Source organism: Emydura macquarii, unplaced genomic scaffold (assembly GCF_026122565.2).
Source record: "Emydura macquarii macquarii isolate MOO-44397 ecotype Brisbane River unplaced genomic scaffold, CSIRO-AGI_Emac_v2 contig_2897, whole genome shotgun sequence".
In the NCBI taxonomy this organism is placed as follows: Eukaryota; Metazoa; Chordata; order Testudines; family Chelidae; genus Emydura; species Emydura macquarii.
The window spans coordinates 44,991,579-45,009,417 of NW_027133034.1; the positions used below are offsets into that span (position 1 = coordinate 44,991,579).

Sequence of the window (17,839 nt, forward strand, 5' to 3'; positions counted from 1 at the left end):
TAAACAGCATGAAGCAAGAGCTGATTCCCCCAGCCAACAACCTGCACTCCTGCAACCACCAGAACTGAGACCAAATATCTCAGCCTTGCCTACCTCCTAATGCAAAATGTCGCACAAGATTATATATCTTTTCCTTTCCTCCTCTTATTACCACCCCCAAAGGAATTCCGTTTTTCCCACCACCACATTCTCAGCATACAATAGCATTGCAGTTGCAGTTGGATACTCAAACAAGAAGCTAGACAAGCCACCTGAACCAATATGCACACTGTCAGAACTATTGCCCATGTGCCCACATCCAGCAAAACAATGAAAAATTGATTCCTCTTAAACCTCTCTAATTCTATGGATCCCTCAGCTCTACAGCTATCAGCATGCCAAATGTCACCAAAAATATTGAGCTTATTCACATCTGGACATTTCTGTGATAGAATTACAGAATTTTCATTATGTAGGATGTCTGCATGCAGTACTGTTCTAGAAGGCTTGTTCTGCATGATCCCTATGTCACAGCTGCAGTTTTCCCAGGTCCTGAGAGCTGGGTGGAGCTCACTCAAAAGTATATGCATACCACTATTGAAATGCTCACAGGGATCAGAATGAAGCTAGGCCCTTTCCCCAGCACTACTGCTTCACTGAAAATTTGGGTTAACACTCTTTGAAATGTCAGCATTGTATGTTTTTAAGAAAATTTTGTTCATAGGATTTTACTGGAAATAGACTGATAGAGGTTTCTCCCCTTTAGGTTTCTCCCCATCTGTGATGCAGTAATGACTGTTTCTCTTTCTCGTTTCTTTTCGTTAACTATTAATATGCTGAACATTGTTCTTTTATTTTGTTCTGTTCTGTTTACCCCTTTTTAAGTGATTCTGCAATAAGGGAAATAGAGTGAATTCTGCCAGAGAAGGAGTGAGTATCCCTATGAGAGTAGAGCATAAGAGGAAGTCTTTTTTCAAGATTATGAAATGGAATTTTTCCAGAAGGAGCTGTATCTGGCCGAGGAAGGACCTCTAAGAACTGTCTTCCACTTTGAGCTAAAATAGATTGAAGTAACCAAAGTATGCCAGGCAGCACCCTCCAGCTTATTTCCAACCCTCCACCCCCACTCCCCCCAAAAAAACACAAATAAAAAACTTCTCATATGCTTGAATAGTGTGACAAGCTGATCGATACAGTTCACCTGAACTTAGTCACTGCATAAAAGGTATTGCGGCAATGTGGAATTTGGTGTGGGAGACTTCAGAAGATAGACTATAAATAGAAAAGAAATAATACTTAGTTTGTTGTTGCAGGCCTCTGTATAGACAAGCCGTATCTGTTGAGGGGTCTGGTAGTGTTCTTGTGCTATGACAACATCATAGCCCTATTTATATAAGGCAATGCATCCCCCCAGCCCACCTCAATTTCTTCTCCACTGCTGCAGAGAATGAAAAGAGCTATTCTTGTGTACACAATCTAGTGAGCCTTTCTTCTTGTATTTTCTTAGTTAATTAGCTTGTTTATTGTTAAAGTTTCATAGTATAGTTAATTAGTGTTGCTAGTGCTGCATGCCTCAGGTTATCCCTGAAGCCATCAGGTCCTGAGTCCATAGGATGCTCAACAGGTGTGCGGCCTGCTTATTCATCTTTTCAGAAACAAAGACACACGTTCGGTGCCTAACGTGCCTGGGAGAGGGTCATGTAGTATCCCAATGCCTTCACTCCTCAGATAAGGATGAATAGACAGCTCAGACTGCTGGCACATTTTGCTTCTGTGACAACTGGGCCATCCTTCCACTCTTTTGCGAGTTTCTCATAGAATTCTGGAAAGAGACCAAAGAAGCAAACTTCTGCCCCTGCCTCACAGCTGTCCTCCATATCAAGTTCAAGATCAGCCCACCTGAGACAATCACTTGATGGGGCTCAGCCTCCCACCCATCCAGCACCACTGGCCTCTCCAAAACAGACTGCTGAGGTACCACAGACGACGTCAGCACTGCCATCAACATTGAAGACTCCCTCAGTGCCCCAGGAATCAGCAACGATTGACATTGTCAGAGAGAAACAAGGTGGGTGAGGTAATCTCTTTTATTGGACCAGCTTTTGTTGGTGAGAGAGACAAACTTTTGAGCCACACAGAGCTCTTCTTGTCTCTGTAACATCCTTTGACCAACACAGCTACAACTACACATTGTCTAAGCGAGTCAGGCTTCCGGATACCCTTGTGTCCCATTTCCAGAGAGAGGAAGAAGTGGAATCACTCGGATCCACAAAAGGAGTCCAAGAACAAAAAGAAAAGGAGGCATCATTCTCCTGTTCCTCCAGTGACACACATCACTTTTGGAGACCCCTTACCAGTCTCAACACTGCTTTGACGTGCACTCCTCAGCTTGAGGCTTTAGTGCCGGTAACTTGGACATCTGGCCAGTGTGCACACCTCTAACACCATTGATTCCTCTCTCATGTTGAAAGGGGTCCAAGCTTTTTGGCTATGCCTCTGCTGCTTGACTCTTTGCAGCAGTTTTCATCACTGTAGCAATCCTAAGTATCCTTGAGGAGCATGAGACTTCCTCAGAACCAGCTATGCAGGCTCCTCTGATTTGCTCAAGAGAGTCTAGCTGACTTCTCTCCCCAAAAGCCCCATAATATTAGATACCATCAGAGACAGTTAGTTAACCAGTTTCACATTCAGCCTCCCCATTTCCCTCTCCCTCCCTCTTTGGGGACCCCTTGCCTAAAAGACTCCTGTGGGAGGAAATAAGTCTGAGACCCACGTTGGACTTCATAAAACTCAACAAATAAAAACTCTCAGGTTCAGGACGCTGATGGTGAGGGTCATTACCCTGTCCTTATCCAAAGATGGCTGATATGTAGCTCTCAAACTAAAGGATGCTTACTCCAATATAGTGATGAAGCTAACCCACATAGAGTGCCTTCGGTTTCATGTGGGAACAAATCACTTCCAGTTAAGTATACTTCCCCTTGGATGTTTCCACAGCTCCAAGAGTCTGTACAAAATGCCTCTCAGTAGTTGCAGCACATCTCAGACACAAGGACATATTCATTTATCCTTACCTGGCTCCTAAGGTCTGGCTCTCAACAGGATCTCTCCCGTACAGTTCAGTACACGTGCAACCTCCTGCAGTCCCTCATTTTGCTGCTTAACTGGAAGAAGTCCTCCTTACAAGTCCTCCTTCAAGTAGTACTGTTACAGTCTATATATAACTCTGCCTTGAAGTGGTACAGACTGAACTGGACAAGGTTTTTGTGTTGGGCAAAGGATAAAGAATAAACCCATTATGGGCAGAAGTCCCTGCAATTTTAGAGTATCTCTAGCATTTAAAATCACAGGGTTTAGCGGTAACTTCCCTAAAGGTGAATTTAGCAGCCATATTTGTCTTTCATATATACATATTGATTAAAGTCAAGCCTCTGTTGGCTTCCCCAACAGTCTCCAGGTTTCTTAAGGGAATGACTAATGACTTTCACACTACTAGAGGCCCCTTCCCAGCCTGGTTTTAACAATGTTTAACGGGCCTATCTTATGAGCCAATGTATCCAGCTTCCTTAGAAAACATGGCTATCAAAATGGCATTTTAATGTCCATTACCTCTGCTAAAAGAGTTAGCAAAGTCAGTGCCTTCAGTGCTTCTCCAGCCTGTACAGTAGTATGCAAAGAAAAACTCATTCTGAGACTTCAGCTCAGGATAATGCCTAAAATGGTCTCAGATTTTCATCTTCCACCTTCCCTGTTTTCTTCCCTTGACCTAATGTCTGCTTCTTGCCCACCATCCTCTAATGGGGAGCCCATTTTGCTAATCTCCTGTAAGTGGGAATGCACAGAAGCCCTCAAAGAAGAACGAATAACTAGTGTTACTCACTAGTAACTGTTGTTCTTCAAGGGTTGTCTTTGTTCATTCACACTACCCAGCCACCTTTCCCTTTGTCTTGGGAGTGTTCGTATTTCACGACTTTGTGGGTTTGGGAAAAGGAACAGAGGTAGGCTGGGGAATATGCTGTGTTATATAGACAGGGTCTATGAGGACATCCTAGCACATGATTACTACCACCCCCCTCCCAATGGATGCAAGTTTTCTATACAGTTCCACAGTTTGAGGGTAGAGGCACCAAATCCCATTAATGTGAATGCACAGAGGTAACTCCCAAAGAAGTTACTAGTAAGTAACACCTCTTTATTCACTACAGTCTGATACAATATCACCCCATCCTAGCTTCATTATTTTTTGGCAGTCCTGCACAAAATCCTTTGTGACCAAAACCCTTTGCTAGCACAGGTGCATATGACTGACTTTTGTGGTCAACTGCAAGAGTAAAATATTGTAACACCAACATTGCTGAACATATTACAGAGTCCAGGATCACAATATGTGAATTTACTAGAATAATTCACTAGGCAACAAATGTCAACAGTGCAATCAAGATCAAAGCCTTGTAGCCAGTTCTGATTGTACTTTACTTTTTATAGCCTGGACATGCTTCTGTGTGTGCAGACTTTACTAGCCTCTTTGGTCCTTTGTTGAAAAGTAACATACAGTTTAGTTACTAAATATCATACTGGTTATTATACTTGAGGAACTTATTCTAAAGAGTGGTTTGAACCATTGCAAAATCTGACATAACTAACTGAATATTTTTTGTTTAGTCTAAAAAAGTCAGCATATCTACATGCCATACCAATCAAATTCAGTTTTCTAATGTTCTCAGCATTACACTATACATTTTCTTAAATGGGACCTGAAAATATAATATACATGTATACTTCTTTTGGATATTAAATGTAAAAATAACTTCCAGTGGCCAGTTAAATTAATAATAATCATAAACTTATATTCCATAAGATATATTTTGGCAGATCATTAGGACCTGCAAACGGCTCTTCATGCATTCTGTACTCCTAAGCGTGCTTTCACAAAAGCCTGAAAGTCTTTAAAGGTGATTCAATCCCATACTATCACAGAATGTACTGCAGGAAAGAAGGCTGCTAGAAATTAAAAGCAGTTGAGGTTCCAATATACATGACAACAATAACAGTTTGGCTTCCATTTTTATGATGATTTCCTGCTTGTAAATTGCTGGGAGCTACATTCCTTCTTTCCTTTTCCATTTGTAGGATTTGCAAAGGTAGCTAATTTCATCCTCAAATTCACTTCTTAGAAATACCTTTTTTTCCCTTCGCATTTTTCTTTTTCCTTTCCAAGAATGTAATCAGATTTATTCTAATTTATCATGGTAGTTATTTTTGGGACTGGTAGAATCATGAGCATCCATTGTTTTGAAGCTTTGTATGATTTAAAAAAAATATTAAGTGTGCTGAAGTTATCTATAAAGTGGTTGAAAATTTCAAATAGATTGTATACGTTAAATATTTTATACCATATGTATGTATACATCTGTGTATGTATGTGTGTGCGTGACACACATACATTTATTAATATATAATACAAATATTAAATAGATACATAGTCATGATAATCTAATGGATGAATGTACACATGCGATGTCTGTCAATCCACTCCTCAAATAACATACATTTGTGAACTTATATTTACTATTTCATGTGTATAAAATGAGACTAAACATTATTGAATTACGGTTTACCTTTAGAGTAAACAATGAAAATTATGTCATATTCAGAGCGTTTACTTTCTGCCTCACTGCATTTTAGTCACAATAGTTTTTGGTTTTATGCCTGCCATGCAATGACAAAGGTTTATTTTTCCTTTGTTCTTTTCAGAGTGCTGCAGCAGCTCCCAGTCCAGTGCTAGGAAACATTCCCCCAGGAGATGGCATGCCAGTAGGTCCTGTACCACCGGGTTTTTTTCAGGTATTCAGAAAAATTATGATTACAGGCATTTTAGGCTGTAGAAAAGCTTCAGTTCCATTGTTTGAACCTGTGTAAAAGAGGGCCTATTCTAAATTAAACTACATATAATCTGTATAATATTTAAAAGATAGTTATTTTTAACAAAAATGGGTAGGAGGAAATCAAGTGACCTCTTTGACTAATAATAAGAATTCCGTTTGATACAGAAACACTCAGTTCACAACTTCAGAGATAAGAATTTGTGCTATTTTATTATCAAAGCTTGAAAATTATTTAATATATTTTGATAATATATGATGAAAAGTTAGAATTGTATTGAAATTTTAGTGTAAGAATTGAGTTGTTGTTCATGTCTAGCTGTATTCAAGGTGGAGCCAGAGGGCCAGATTTTCAAAAATATTCAGGACCTGATGTCAGTAGGAGTTAGGCAATTAGGTGCTTTTGAAAATCTCACCAAGTGCCAATCTTTAGATGCTTAAATACCTTTGAAATTCTTGTCCCTAGTGCATAACAACAAGCCAAGGAATCATTGCATACTTTGCCTTCTCTTAAGTTTGATCTAGGTGAAATTGCATCCTTGGTACCTTGGAGATTAGCAGTGCAGTATGCTTACCTGTGGTAAATAACAAGCTGATATGCAAGGCCAAACTAACAATTTCAGTCCAGGAATGGAGAGCTCATATAAACGAACTATCTGCCTCCTATTCACCAGGGTCCAGTTCTTTTTCTCCTCACTGTGCCTGCTATTGCCCTGTAGCCCATAGAAATAAATGCAGCTCTAGAACTGGAGTAACTCCCTAGTGTGGGCCATGTTAGGGAGAGACAGACTTTCTACAGTTATCCAAGTGTTGAGAGGAATTTTTGTATCATGTATTTGGTCTCCTGCTGAAAAATGAGTAACCAAGTGTCCAGGGCTGTGGTGAGAGGAGCAGATGAGGATGGAAAGCTTCTCTCCTGTGAAAGATGGGTGAAAACCAGGAGAATAAGGAGGAGGATCCATCACTCTCCTTTTCCACTGAAGGCTATGAGAAGAGAGCACTATATATATCTGAAAATGTATCTTCACTCTCCTCCCAAAAATGGGGTTGGAGGATATTTTCCTTGGAGCCATCGGAATCTTTACTCAGTGCTTTTGTTCTGTATGCATGAGTGATAGCAGTATGCAGTGCTGTTGTAGATTTGTTGGTCCCAGAATATTAGAGAGACAATTAGAGAGGTGGTTGAGGTATTATCTTTTATTGGACCAACTTCTGTTGGTGAGAGAGACAAGCTTACACTTGACCTTGAATGGTCCCTTGAAATATGTGTTAATTACTTATGCTAAGCTATCTTTCAAACCTTGTGTTTAGCAATGTATTTAGTTAGTTTCCCAGAACTGAAGAAGAGTTCTGCTGTGTAAGCTCAAAAGCTTGTCTCTCTCACCAACAGAAGTTGGTCCAATAAAAAAGATTACCTCACCCACCTTGTCTCTCTGAGTGATAGCAGGTCATTTGCCTGGAGTTCCTCTTCACACAGTCACAGAAGGAGGTGGATTCTGATTGCAGGATTCACAGCCACAAGAAGATCTACAGAAGTCTTGAACCTGGTCACAAGCATGATGTTTCACCTGCTAACCCAGAATATGAACCAAGTTGTTCAGTGTAGTGATCAAAGAGATTTTGCAGAAGAAACACTCCATTTGCAAATATCATGCACAAAATGCCCAGCAGTTGGCAGGAGTTACGTTAATTATTACAAAAAAAAAAAAAAACTTATCCAATACATCAAAAAGTTACAAGCAGAAATAAAACAAAGTAACAACTCCTGTTGTCTTCACAAAGAGCCTCACCGTATTTGCCTCACACCTGAGAAGGAAAAAAGATCCATGTTTGTCAATATCTGGATGATTGGCTGACCTCGGTCATCTCTGAATTGTCAAAATGTGTTGACAGCAAGTTTGAAAGACAAATTTTATATTCTGCTTTTATATTAAAGAAAAAGAAGAAGCAAGAAAGAAAGCAAAATAATATAAGGATGTCATGCCATCTAGTGGCAGTTGCCCATTCTCTATATTAGCCATATTATATTCATGCACTATTTTTAGCTCTGTTTTGCTGTAGCAGAGCTGACCTAATGCTCTGATATAGCATTATTACAAGAAGAAGAATGAATGAAAAGAAGTTTCAGGTTTTTTTCCTCCATGGCATTACTGTTGACTACGAAAACCTAAGTTTAAATAGCGCTCAGGTAATGAAACTAACTAAAACAAGCTAGGAAATTTAAAGCCAATCCTTATTGCATTTCAAAACAAAAAGCCAAACAATATATATTTAAGAAGCAATCAGTTTATAAGCTTCTTTGGATGGATATAAAATGTATATTGTTTCTTGAAGAGGCCAGTCAATAAAGTCTCTCAGATAAATACAGTGGGTTCCTTTACATCTTTCCTGATTCTGGGGGTAGCAGAGAGCCAAACCAACCCACTGGAAAGTTGGAACAGCCACAGCAGTCAATCTAATTTACACCAGCTAGATCTGTCTCCTAGGAGCCATTATACCAGCCAGGGATCAGCTGAGCATATCATGCTCCAGGTCTGCCCCCTTCCACACCTCTAGAATATCCTCTCCTACACATAGCTGATCCTGTACACTAGGAATGGGTCAGGAGGGATTGGCTTAAAGACAGCATAGGAAAAATCCTCATCTGTCCCTTTAGAGCAACTTTAAAGTCACAGCACTGCTCCAGTGGCACAATGGGATTTTAGCAAGGCCAAAGATCTGGCACCATTATATATTTAAGTTCATTTTGAAAATATTTTGCTTTTTTAAAGTTGTGTCTGGAACTATACGTCTATTACTGTCTTCCTGCTAAGCCCCATGTAGTTTTCTGATTTTCTAGTCCATTGCCTTTATTATCCACCATCCCTGTTGTCCTCCAAACAACCACACATAGTTTAACAATGACAGCATCCTGCTTTTCACTTATTTTTCATTATTGAAAAATTCATGCTTTCCCCATTCTTACAGTCTTACCTGTCTGCTTATCCAACAAGTACAAAAATTACTCAGAGAAAACAATTTATGAATGGTAGTTGGGCCATTGTTTTTCTTCTTGTTTTAGAGTCAATATAGCCTGCCTTCTTGGCCACAGGTAAAGATTGAAAGGATCAGCTATTGCATACTTTTCAGCCTTGAACAGTGGAAATCTCAGATTCCCAGAAAATCTGTCTGTGTTGCCACTAAAACATCAATTGATATATGGTGGTATTTGTTTTTACTCAGTAGAATAAACAAATGTTCATTAGTACAGCCTTAGGCTGCATCTATCCTATGAGCTAAGGGTGTGATTTCCGGCTCTCATAGACACAGTCGTGAGCTAGTACGCTAAAAATAGTAGTGTAGCCGTGGTGGAATAGGAAGCAGGAACAGCAGAGGTGGCACCGTGCTAGCAGCCCTGGGTATAAACATGCCTGGGTATGTACTTGGGGTGGCTAGCATGTGTCTCTGTTGCTGCTGCCTGTGCTACCACAGCTACACTGCTATTTTTAGTGCCCTAGTTCAGATAAGAGCTAGCACAAATACAGCTATGTAAGCTGGGAACCATACCACTAGCTTGTAGTGTACACATAGCCTTAGTGATAAACTCTAAAGTTCTGCTTGCAAAATAAAAAATACTGTATTTTTATACTAAAATATACAAAACATTAAAATTGTGTACAATAATTACGTAAGATGACCCAGAGCAAGACTGTGCAAACAGTCACACATGTTTTCCATGCAGAGAGTTCCATTGAAGTCAATGGGATTCTGTGCAGGAGTAACAAGAGAAACTGTAAAGAATTGGCCATTATTAGAACAGGTGCGCTTACGTCTCAAAATTGTTGCTCAGAGCATCACTCACTGATGGTTGGCTTGAATATAGCAGATAGGTAGAGTTGGAGGCTTTGGCAAGTCTAGAAAAGATCTGAAAATATGAAAGTTGATTTTGAGGGAGATTTTGTTTTTCCCCTATATACTTAATGCTTATATTAAGAATATTGTTATATATTTGATATATATATTTGAGATATGATATATCTTTGGAATTTTATGTCATTATTTGTATATATATTTTCCCCAATTCTACAAACACTTGAGCTCATTATGACACGGGTAAAGCTATACATCCGTTTAACATTTTGCTGAAACACAGGGCCTTTATGTCGTTGCTCCTGTAACCTCATATTTTATTTTAAAAATATTTTAAGTATGAAAATATAAAGGAAACCCATCTTCAGTCTGTAAGTAGAGGATATTAGCACCTCAAAAAATCTGTAAATAGTGTGTGTATGTTCATGTGTGTGTGCGTGTGTTCCTCTCTTTTTCTCTCTCTATAAATACCAGAAATAAAGTCACATTTTAAAAAGATAAAGGTGTCTGCTGGCTTTGATAATGCCATCCTGCAGTTGCAGTAATGGTTTTACTGTGCACAACTATTAAAACAAATTAAAACTGCTCAGCTTGAGTAACTAAATAAGCTTTGTGCCCATGCTTCCCCCACCACAAATACAATCTCAAGCAGCCACAAACCCAGTGCTAGTTTTGGAACAGTATTAGGAGAAGGGAAGGTACTTAAGTGACAAACACCTTATAAATATCTATTGAGGGAGAAAAGGAGGCAAAGCAAGGCTTAAATTAAATCTTTACCTATTCTGAGCTTTTGAGTCTTATGGAGAGAAAAATATATATACCCTTTGGGTTGCACAAGCCCCATAAAGCTGAGTATATTGACTACACCAAAAGTGACATTGCAGTGTCTTCTGAAGGGTGCTAGGGTGTGCTTCATTTGGTTTTAGTTTGTTTGGCTGTGGGTTGTTTTCTGCTGATATTTTATAATCTAGAAATGATGCCATTTTCTTTAGGTTTGAATCCTGTCCCTGGCATAAATTGACAGTTATTCTTTCCATTGGACATAAGAGATCAGTTTCATATACCAAAATTCTATTAATGAAGGTGTTTTTAGTTTCATAATAATAATATATTTAATAGCTATAGCAGCAATAATGATTCTTAACTGATAGATCTCTGAAGCTCTTAGTTTGACATTTTCCAGCATTGCTTCTAGAAATGACTTGTGCATGGGTTGGGTGGGGAATAACTGATTTTCCAGAAATGTGTTCTTATTGTCAGCCCTGGTCTACACTTACCTGGAGATTCAGCAGCAGTCGACGGGAGTTACACAAACTATACAGAGTAGCTTGCATAACTCACGTTGACTGCTGTGCTTCCCTTCTATGCGCTGTCTACACTGTGCTGCTGTTCCCGTCGATGCAGCGCTACGCTACTTGAGGGGGTGGTTTACCAGCATCGACTTCCTGATCGATTGAGCGGGTCTACACTGACCGCTCAATCGATCCAGAAAGATCAATCTGGCGGCGGCGAATTTGCTGCCATCAGTATAGACATGGCCTCAGTGTTTATGTTCAAAATGTCTGAATTTTAGAGGCATAGGTAAAATAAAAGCTCCTGTGATCTTTCCTGATCTTACTAGCTCCAGTTCAAATCATATTTGGAATAATTAGTTCTGTTTTGTATAATATTTTCACTCAAAATTAAAGTCACAACTATTCAACTGATTTAAATAATATATACTTTGTAGCGCTTTTAAAATTGTACTGTTTAATTCATCTCCATTAATTATCACATACTTAGTTCGGCCTCTTCCTCTCTTGAATGAGAATTCCTCTTCTTGAATAAGAAAATCATTATATTTGCTGCATAGGGAGACATACTCAACAACAGTACCATTCCAACAGATCTTCTGTTATTGAAATGAGTGTTACTTACCTTCTCAAATTCCTGGTGAAATAACCTCAGTAGCAGCAATAGAACCTGTTTGTAAGATCCTAGAGACGTATTGTACATAAGTGCAAATGTGTTTTTGTATGCAGATTCCCAGGTGTGCATTCAGAGCACTGCAGTTGTTCTTTCTTACTGTGGAATATGTCCAATAATTCTTTGAAGAGGATAAAGCTTTGATCTTAATTGAAAAGCTATTATTTGTTCTGGTTATTAGTCTTTGAATCTTAGATGGTAGAAATACTGAAGTCTGGAGAAGGAGGCTATAATCATTAGATTTTTATTTTTAATTTTTGTTAATGTTGTACTCTATGCTCTTAACCTGTTCAAACTTCTGGCTGTTACCATATTTAAACTTCTACGGTGGGAAGCCATTTTAGACAGCTCAAAACAAATATAAACAAACTCAAATAATTTTTGAGGGGGACCTCATCTGAAGCACACAGGCAGATTCCTGTTTATAGGAACAAACATTTAGTCACCTGAGAAGGCCAGCATCAAGAGAGGTTCTCTCACTTATGTATGTCTGGTACAAGCAGCTTTATAGAAAAGCTCTTTAGTGTGTGATTTACTTGATTTGCATTTGCAGAGTTTGTGAATATGCAGCCTAACCCAAAGAACAGCCCTCAAATACTTTTGTCAAAAATAAAGCATAGACAGTTCAAAGCTCAAATTGCCCTGATCGGCCATGCTTGTGTTCACAGAAACCAAATCAATCAGAGATGTCATGATCATCTTCGAACTTGAAGGACGAACAACAGCACCTAGAGTAGCAGCTAATTAGTATAAAATAATGTACCACAATGTGTATGTAAATTAAGGCTGTAGTTCCACAGGGCTTATCATAACATGCAGTACCCAGGCTTTGTTTGTGAAGATTGCAAAGATAGTTGACTCCTACAAAGCAATTAAAGATTCTAAGTTAACTACATGTGACACAATTTAAACATAGGGGTGTATACAAGGTGGACAAGCAGGGGCATGGCCCCCACCAATAATTGGCTAGGGCACAGAACTTCTCCGGACCTGGGGTTATGGTGGGGAGAGCAAGATCCTCTAGCCCTGGGCCCTCAGTGGGAAGTGACAGCTCCTCCAGCTCTGTGGGGAGGGCAGGGGCACAGAACATACTCCACCAAAAGGGGTCACATTTTTATTCCTGCACATGCCCCTGTTTAAGCATGACAATCCCTGGCTACGGCTACACTGACAGTGGCAAAGTCGCCGCAGTCAGATCAATTTCTCTGGATCAACTGAGCAATCAGTGGAGACCAGCTCAGTTGATCCAGAAATCAACATACTAAGACCACCTTCACAAGTAGCGCAGTGCAGTGAAGAAGGTGCACAGAAGAGATACAGAGAAGTCGACGGGAGTTACGCAAGTTTTTTGCGTAGCTTACGTAACTCCCGTCGACTGCCACCGAATCTCGGAGGTAAGTGTAGACAGGGCTCTTGTCTAAATTGAGTGCTAATTGTGTTTCACATTGTGTTAGAACTCTGGGTCATTTCCCAGTGTAGACAGACCCCCTGTCAGGAGTCCCTTCAACCTCTCAAGCTGTACAGATATACAGTGTAAGAGGATTATTTGAGGTTTGTTATTACTTTTTAAAATTATTTTTTGTAAAATTTTAAAATATAAGAAGGAAAACAGTATGTTGTTTTAATGTTCATACTATTAAAAAGTAATTTTAATTTGATTTTTTTTTCAAGTAAAAGTGGTCTAGAATTATTTGGGGAAATTTGCAGAGCATCTCCTTCCCCTATAACTGAAATTGATGAGAATTACAATAGTTCAACTCCCTCCCTCCCTGTAGTTATCAATGATAATGCATTAGTGCATTATTCTGGCCCCCCACCAAACATACTCTGCTCACATGTGCAATTACTCTGTGAACACCACATTTGATCTCTTGTGATTGTGTAGGCAGAGCTCCTTAGCCACAGATTCAACCAGTAAGAATAGGGGCTACTGCTTCATCTCCTGTTGGCGCTCCAGATAAACTCTGCAATCTGGAGTCTTTCAGGGGAGGTTCTGAACTGGCACATTCTCCATCTGTTTGAGCCACACCCACTTCCTGGGCAGCATCACTTAATTTCTGTCTATTTAGGGTGAAAAAGGTACCTTTTTCAATCGGTGTGGCTTAAAATGATTAACAGTCCCCCCTTAACATCCGTGCAGATACAATTTAAGATCTTTTCAGTCATGTTAGCTAATTATATTATAGGATAATCTGCCTTCTAGTGCCTGTTCACATTAGGATAAAAGATGGGGATCCTAGGTGTTACAGTAATGCAAAAAAAAAAAAAAAAATTCATAATATAATATGTGTCTTAAAGCTTTATAGTACAGGGGCAACTCTAGGAAGTTCACCTTGACTAGCTAGCACATGTTAAAATTCAATTTGCCTGGTCTACAATAGAATTATATAATTCATTAGTTAAAACAGGTTAGCAATATGTTGTGAAAATGCATCTTTTTATCTTGGTGTGAACAGACCCAAACACTATCATGTAGGCTAAAACACAACTTCTAACATGCTCAGCTAGCAAGACAGAAGAGGTGTTACATTATATCTACCTGGGAGTTTAAGGGAATTTGCAATTATGTTAAGCTAATTGGATCTGAAGAAGTACCTTTTCACCCTAGGTAGACAGGGCCCTACTGTTCAGGCATCATTCACCACTCTTTTGCCTCCCCATCTCAGGGAAATTACCACGTAAGAACATAAGAGCTGCCATACTGGATCAGACCAATGGTCCTTCTTACCCAGTATCCTGTCTCTGACAGTGGCCAGTACCAGAGCTTCAGTGTAAGTGTACAAGAACAATACAATTTTGAAGAGATCAACCCCTGTCTTTCCTTCCCTGCCTCTTGCAGTCTGAGATTTAGTGTTGTCCTGGGAATGAAATTACATCCCTGACCATCTTGGTTAATAGCCATAGATGGACCTATCCTCCATGAAGTTACCTAGTTCTTTTTTTAACCCAGTTATACTTTTGGCCATCACAGCATCCCATGGCAATGAGTTACACAGGTTAACTGTGTGTTGTGTGAAAAAGTATTTCCTCTTGTTTGTATTCAACCTGCTGCCTATTAATTTCATCAGGTGACTCCTGTGGGAAAGGAAAAATAACACTGTATTCACTTTTTCCACACCATTCATGATTTGAGACCTCTGTCATATCCCCCCTTAATCATTTCTTTTCTAAGCTGAACAGTCCTAACCTTTTTAGTCTCTCATCATATGGAAGCCATTCCATATTCTTGATCATTTTGCTGCTTTTCTCTGAATCTTTTAAAGTTCAACTATGTCCTTTTTGAGATGGGTTGACCAGAATTGGACACAGTATTCAAGATGTGGGCACATCATGGATTTATATAGTAGTACTATGACATTTTCTCTCTTTTTTCTATCCCTTTCTAACATTGTTTGCCTTTTTAACCACTGCTGCACATTGAGCAGAAGTTTTCAGAGAACTATCCACAATGATGCCAAGATCTCTTTCCTGGGTAATAACAGCTAATTTAGAACCCATCATTATATATGTATGCAGTTGGGATATTTTTTCCAATCTGCGTTACTTTATGCTTACCAATGTTGAATTTCATCTAACATTTTGTTGCCCAGTCACCCAGTTTTATGAGATCTCCATGTAACTCTTCACAGTCATTTTTTGATTTAACTGTCTTAAATTTTAATTTTGTACCATCTGCAAACTTTGTCACTTTATTGTTCACTCCCTTTTCCAAGTAATTAATGAATATGTTGAACAGCACAGGTCCCAGTACAGATCCTTGGGGGACCCCGCTGCTTATATCTCTCCATTGTGAAAACTGACCATTTATTCCTACCCTTTGTTTCCTATCTTTTAACCAGTTACTAATCCATGAGAGGATCTTCCCTGTTATCCCATGTCTACTTGGTTTGCTTAAGAGCCTTTGAAGAGGGAACTTGTTAGAGGCTTTCTGAAAATACAGATACATTATATTATCTGAATCTCCCTTATCCATGTTCTTGCTGACATCCTTAGAGAATTCTAAGAAACTAGTAAAGCGTGATTTCCCGTTACAAAAGTCGTGTTAACTCTTCCCCAACAAATTGTGTTCATCTGTGTATCTGATAATTCTGTTCTTAACTATAGTTTCAACCAATCTGCCTGGTACTGAAGTTAGGCTCACTAGCCTATAATTGCCAGGATTGCCTCTCGCATCCTTTTTAAAAATTGACATTATATTAGCTACCTTCCAGTCATCTAGTACAGAGGCTAGTTTCAACGATAGGTTACATACTACAGTTAGTAGTTCTGCAATTCCATATTTGCATTCCATCGAACTCTTGGGTGAATACCATCTAGTCCTAGTGACTCATTACTATTTCATTTATCAATTTGTTCTAAAACCTCTACTGTTGACACATCAGTGTGCGACAATACTTCACATTTATTGCCAAAAAGAATAGCTGTGCTGTGGGTATCTCCCCCTATCCTCTGCAGTGAAGATCAACACAAAGAATTCATTTCATTTTGCTAAATTGGCCTTGTACCTACTGCCACCAGGCATGTGCTGCCATAAGTGAATGCAGACACTCGAGTGAATCTGGCCCTATCTATTTACCTTTTCTTTTTGAGCTAAGTTTTTCTTTTTCTTTAACTTTTTTCCATATTTGAGTTTATTTTTTACATTAAATTGAACAAAACAGTGCAGCCTGAACATAGGCTTTCACATGCATATACACCCACACTTACACATAAAAGATGAAATTTACTTTAAAATCTGTCTGGTAAAACAAGAGTCATATTTCCAGGAGCTGAAATTTGAGCAACTTACTAAAATAGAAAGAAATAAAAGAAGTCCTGTGTTTAACTCCTTCTTCCATAGACGTCATCCAATGTTGCAGAGCAGAGAGAAGGAATCCGGAAATTACATGTAGAGATGCCTTTTTGAAACCAAGTATAATCATGGTAGTTCCCTTCAGGAATTAATGGGTTGTCTGGCCACAGTTTTCAAACTTGGTACCTAATGTTAGGCCTCTACATCCAAATGTAGGCCCCTAAATAAAAGTGACCTGATTTTCAAAGATACCAAGCTTGCGGTTCCCATTGATTTCAGTAGGATTGTGCATACCCCTCATTTCTGAAAATCAGGCTACTTATATTTAGATGCCTGAATATTGCAAATTTTGCAATTTATTTGCACATTTTTTGTCATTAAATATGCAACCATGTGTAAAAAGAAGTAATTTAACCTCATGTGCGAGTAAACAAACTCTAATCACAGTATTCAGAAAGAGAGTTGATTTAAATAAAAGAGCTTTCGTGAGAGCCATGCCACTAGCTGGATTATTATCTGTAGGAATTAACCCAAACCCTATTTGGTAGATACAAGAAATCTTGAACATTTTATATTTTAAAATCAAGCAGGCAAAAGTTTAACAGCAAACAGAACAAAAATAGCTAGTAGTAACAATAGGCAGCTAGAGATGCCAAAATCTCTATGTCATCTGCATCCTGTTGGATATTGTTTGTGGAATCCAACTTTTGTAACTTGTCCAGAAGTCATGCTGAATCATTATCACTTTTCCTGACTGTCTGAACCAGAATGTAACCAGGAAAAGTGCTGATGTTTCAACATACGTTGAAAGGCTTTCCTAACAGGAATACATATTCTCCTTTTCTGTTTGTGTTTCCTTGGCTTTAGAATGAGAAATATGAAATTTTGCAGATACATTCTATTTAAAAAGAATCAATCTTTTGTTCTCTTACCAACTGTTGGAATTCTTTCTTTGTCATGAATGCCTATAACAGAAAAATAATGTTTTTTCCTGTGCTCTGTTTAGGGTTTTTCAATACAGACTTTTTAAAATCCTGCAGTCATTATAATGGGATCTTCTGCTTTGTCCATATGCATAACATTAAAGCTATTGTACAATCATTTGCTGCAGCCATTTCAGTGAGGTCAGTAAGTCCAACACATTCAGCCTGGTTTTGTTCTCCAGAATCTCCACTCTGTTTAATATTTTATTATTTATGATGGCTATATGAAGACTATTGTCTTGTTTCCATTCCTTTTTGTATGATTTAGCAGAAGTTTCTGCTTCTGTTGGTTTGGTCTCAATAACTTTTCCAGGTTTGTTATTTGTGGCAGCAAATTATTATATTTTGCAGCTAACACAGTGATTGCAGACGGTGTATGGATTCTGCCA

The 17,839-nt window shown here is 38.8% G+C and overlaps 1 protein-coding gene across 4 annotated transcripts in view; it reads left to right on the forward strand.

Annotated features, from left to right (window-relative positions):
* SSBP2 (single stranded DNA binding protein 2) overlaps positions 1-17,839 on the forward strand; it is a 272,413-nt gene that overhangs the window by 184,438 nt on the left and 70,136 nt on the right. For 2 of the 4 annotated variants that reach the window (XM_067568988.1, XM_067568989.1), the window contains exon 5: positions 5,734-5,823. The exons of the other annotated variants lie outside the window; for them this stretch is intronic. In XM_067568988.1, the coding sequence (XP_067425089.1) occupies positions 5,734-5,823 (90 nt within the window). The remainder of the gene's footprint in view (positions 1-5,733; positions 5,824-17,839) is intronic. 4 annotated transcript variants of the gene reach the window in all.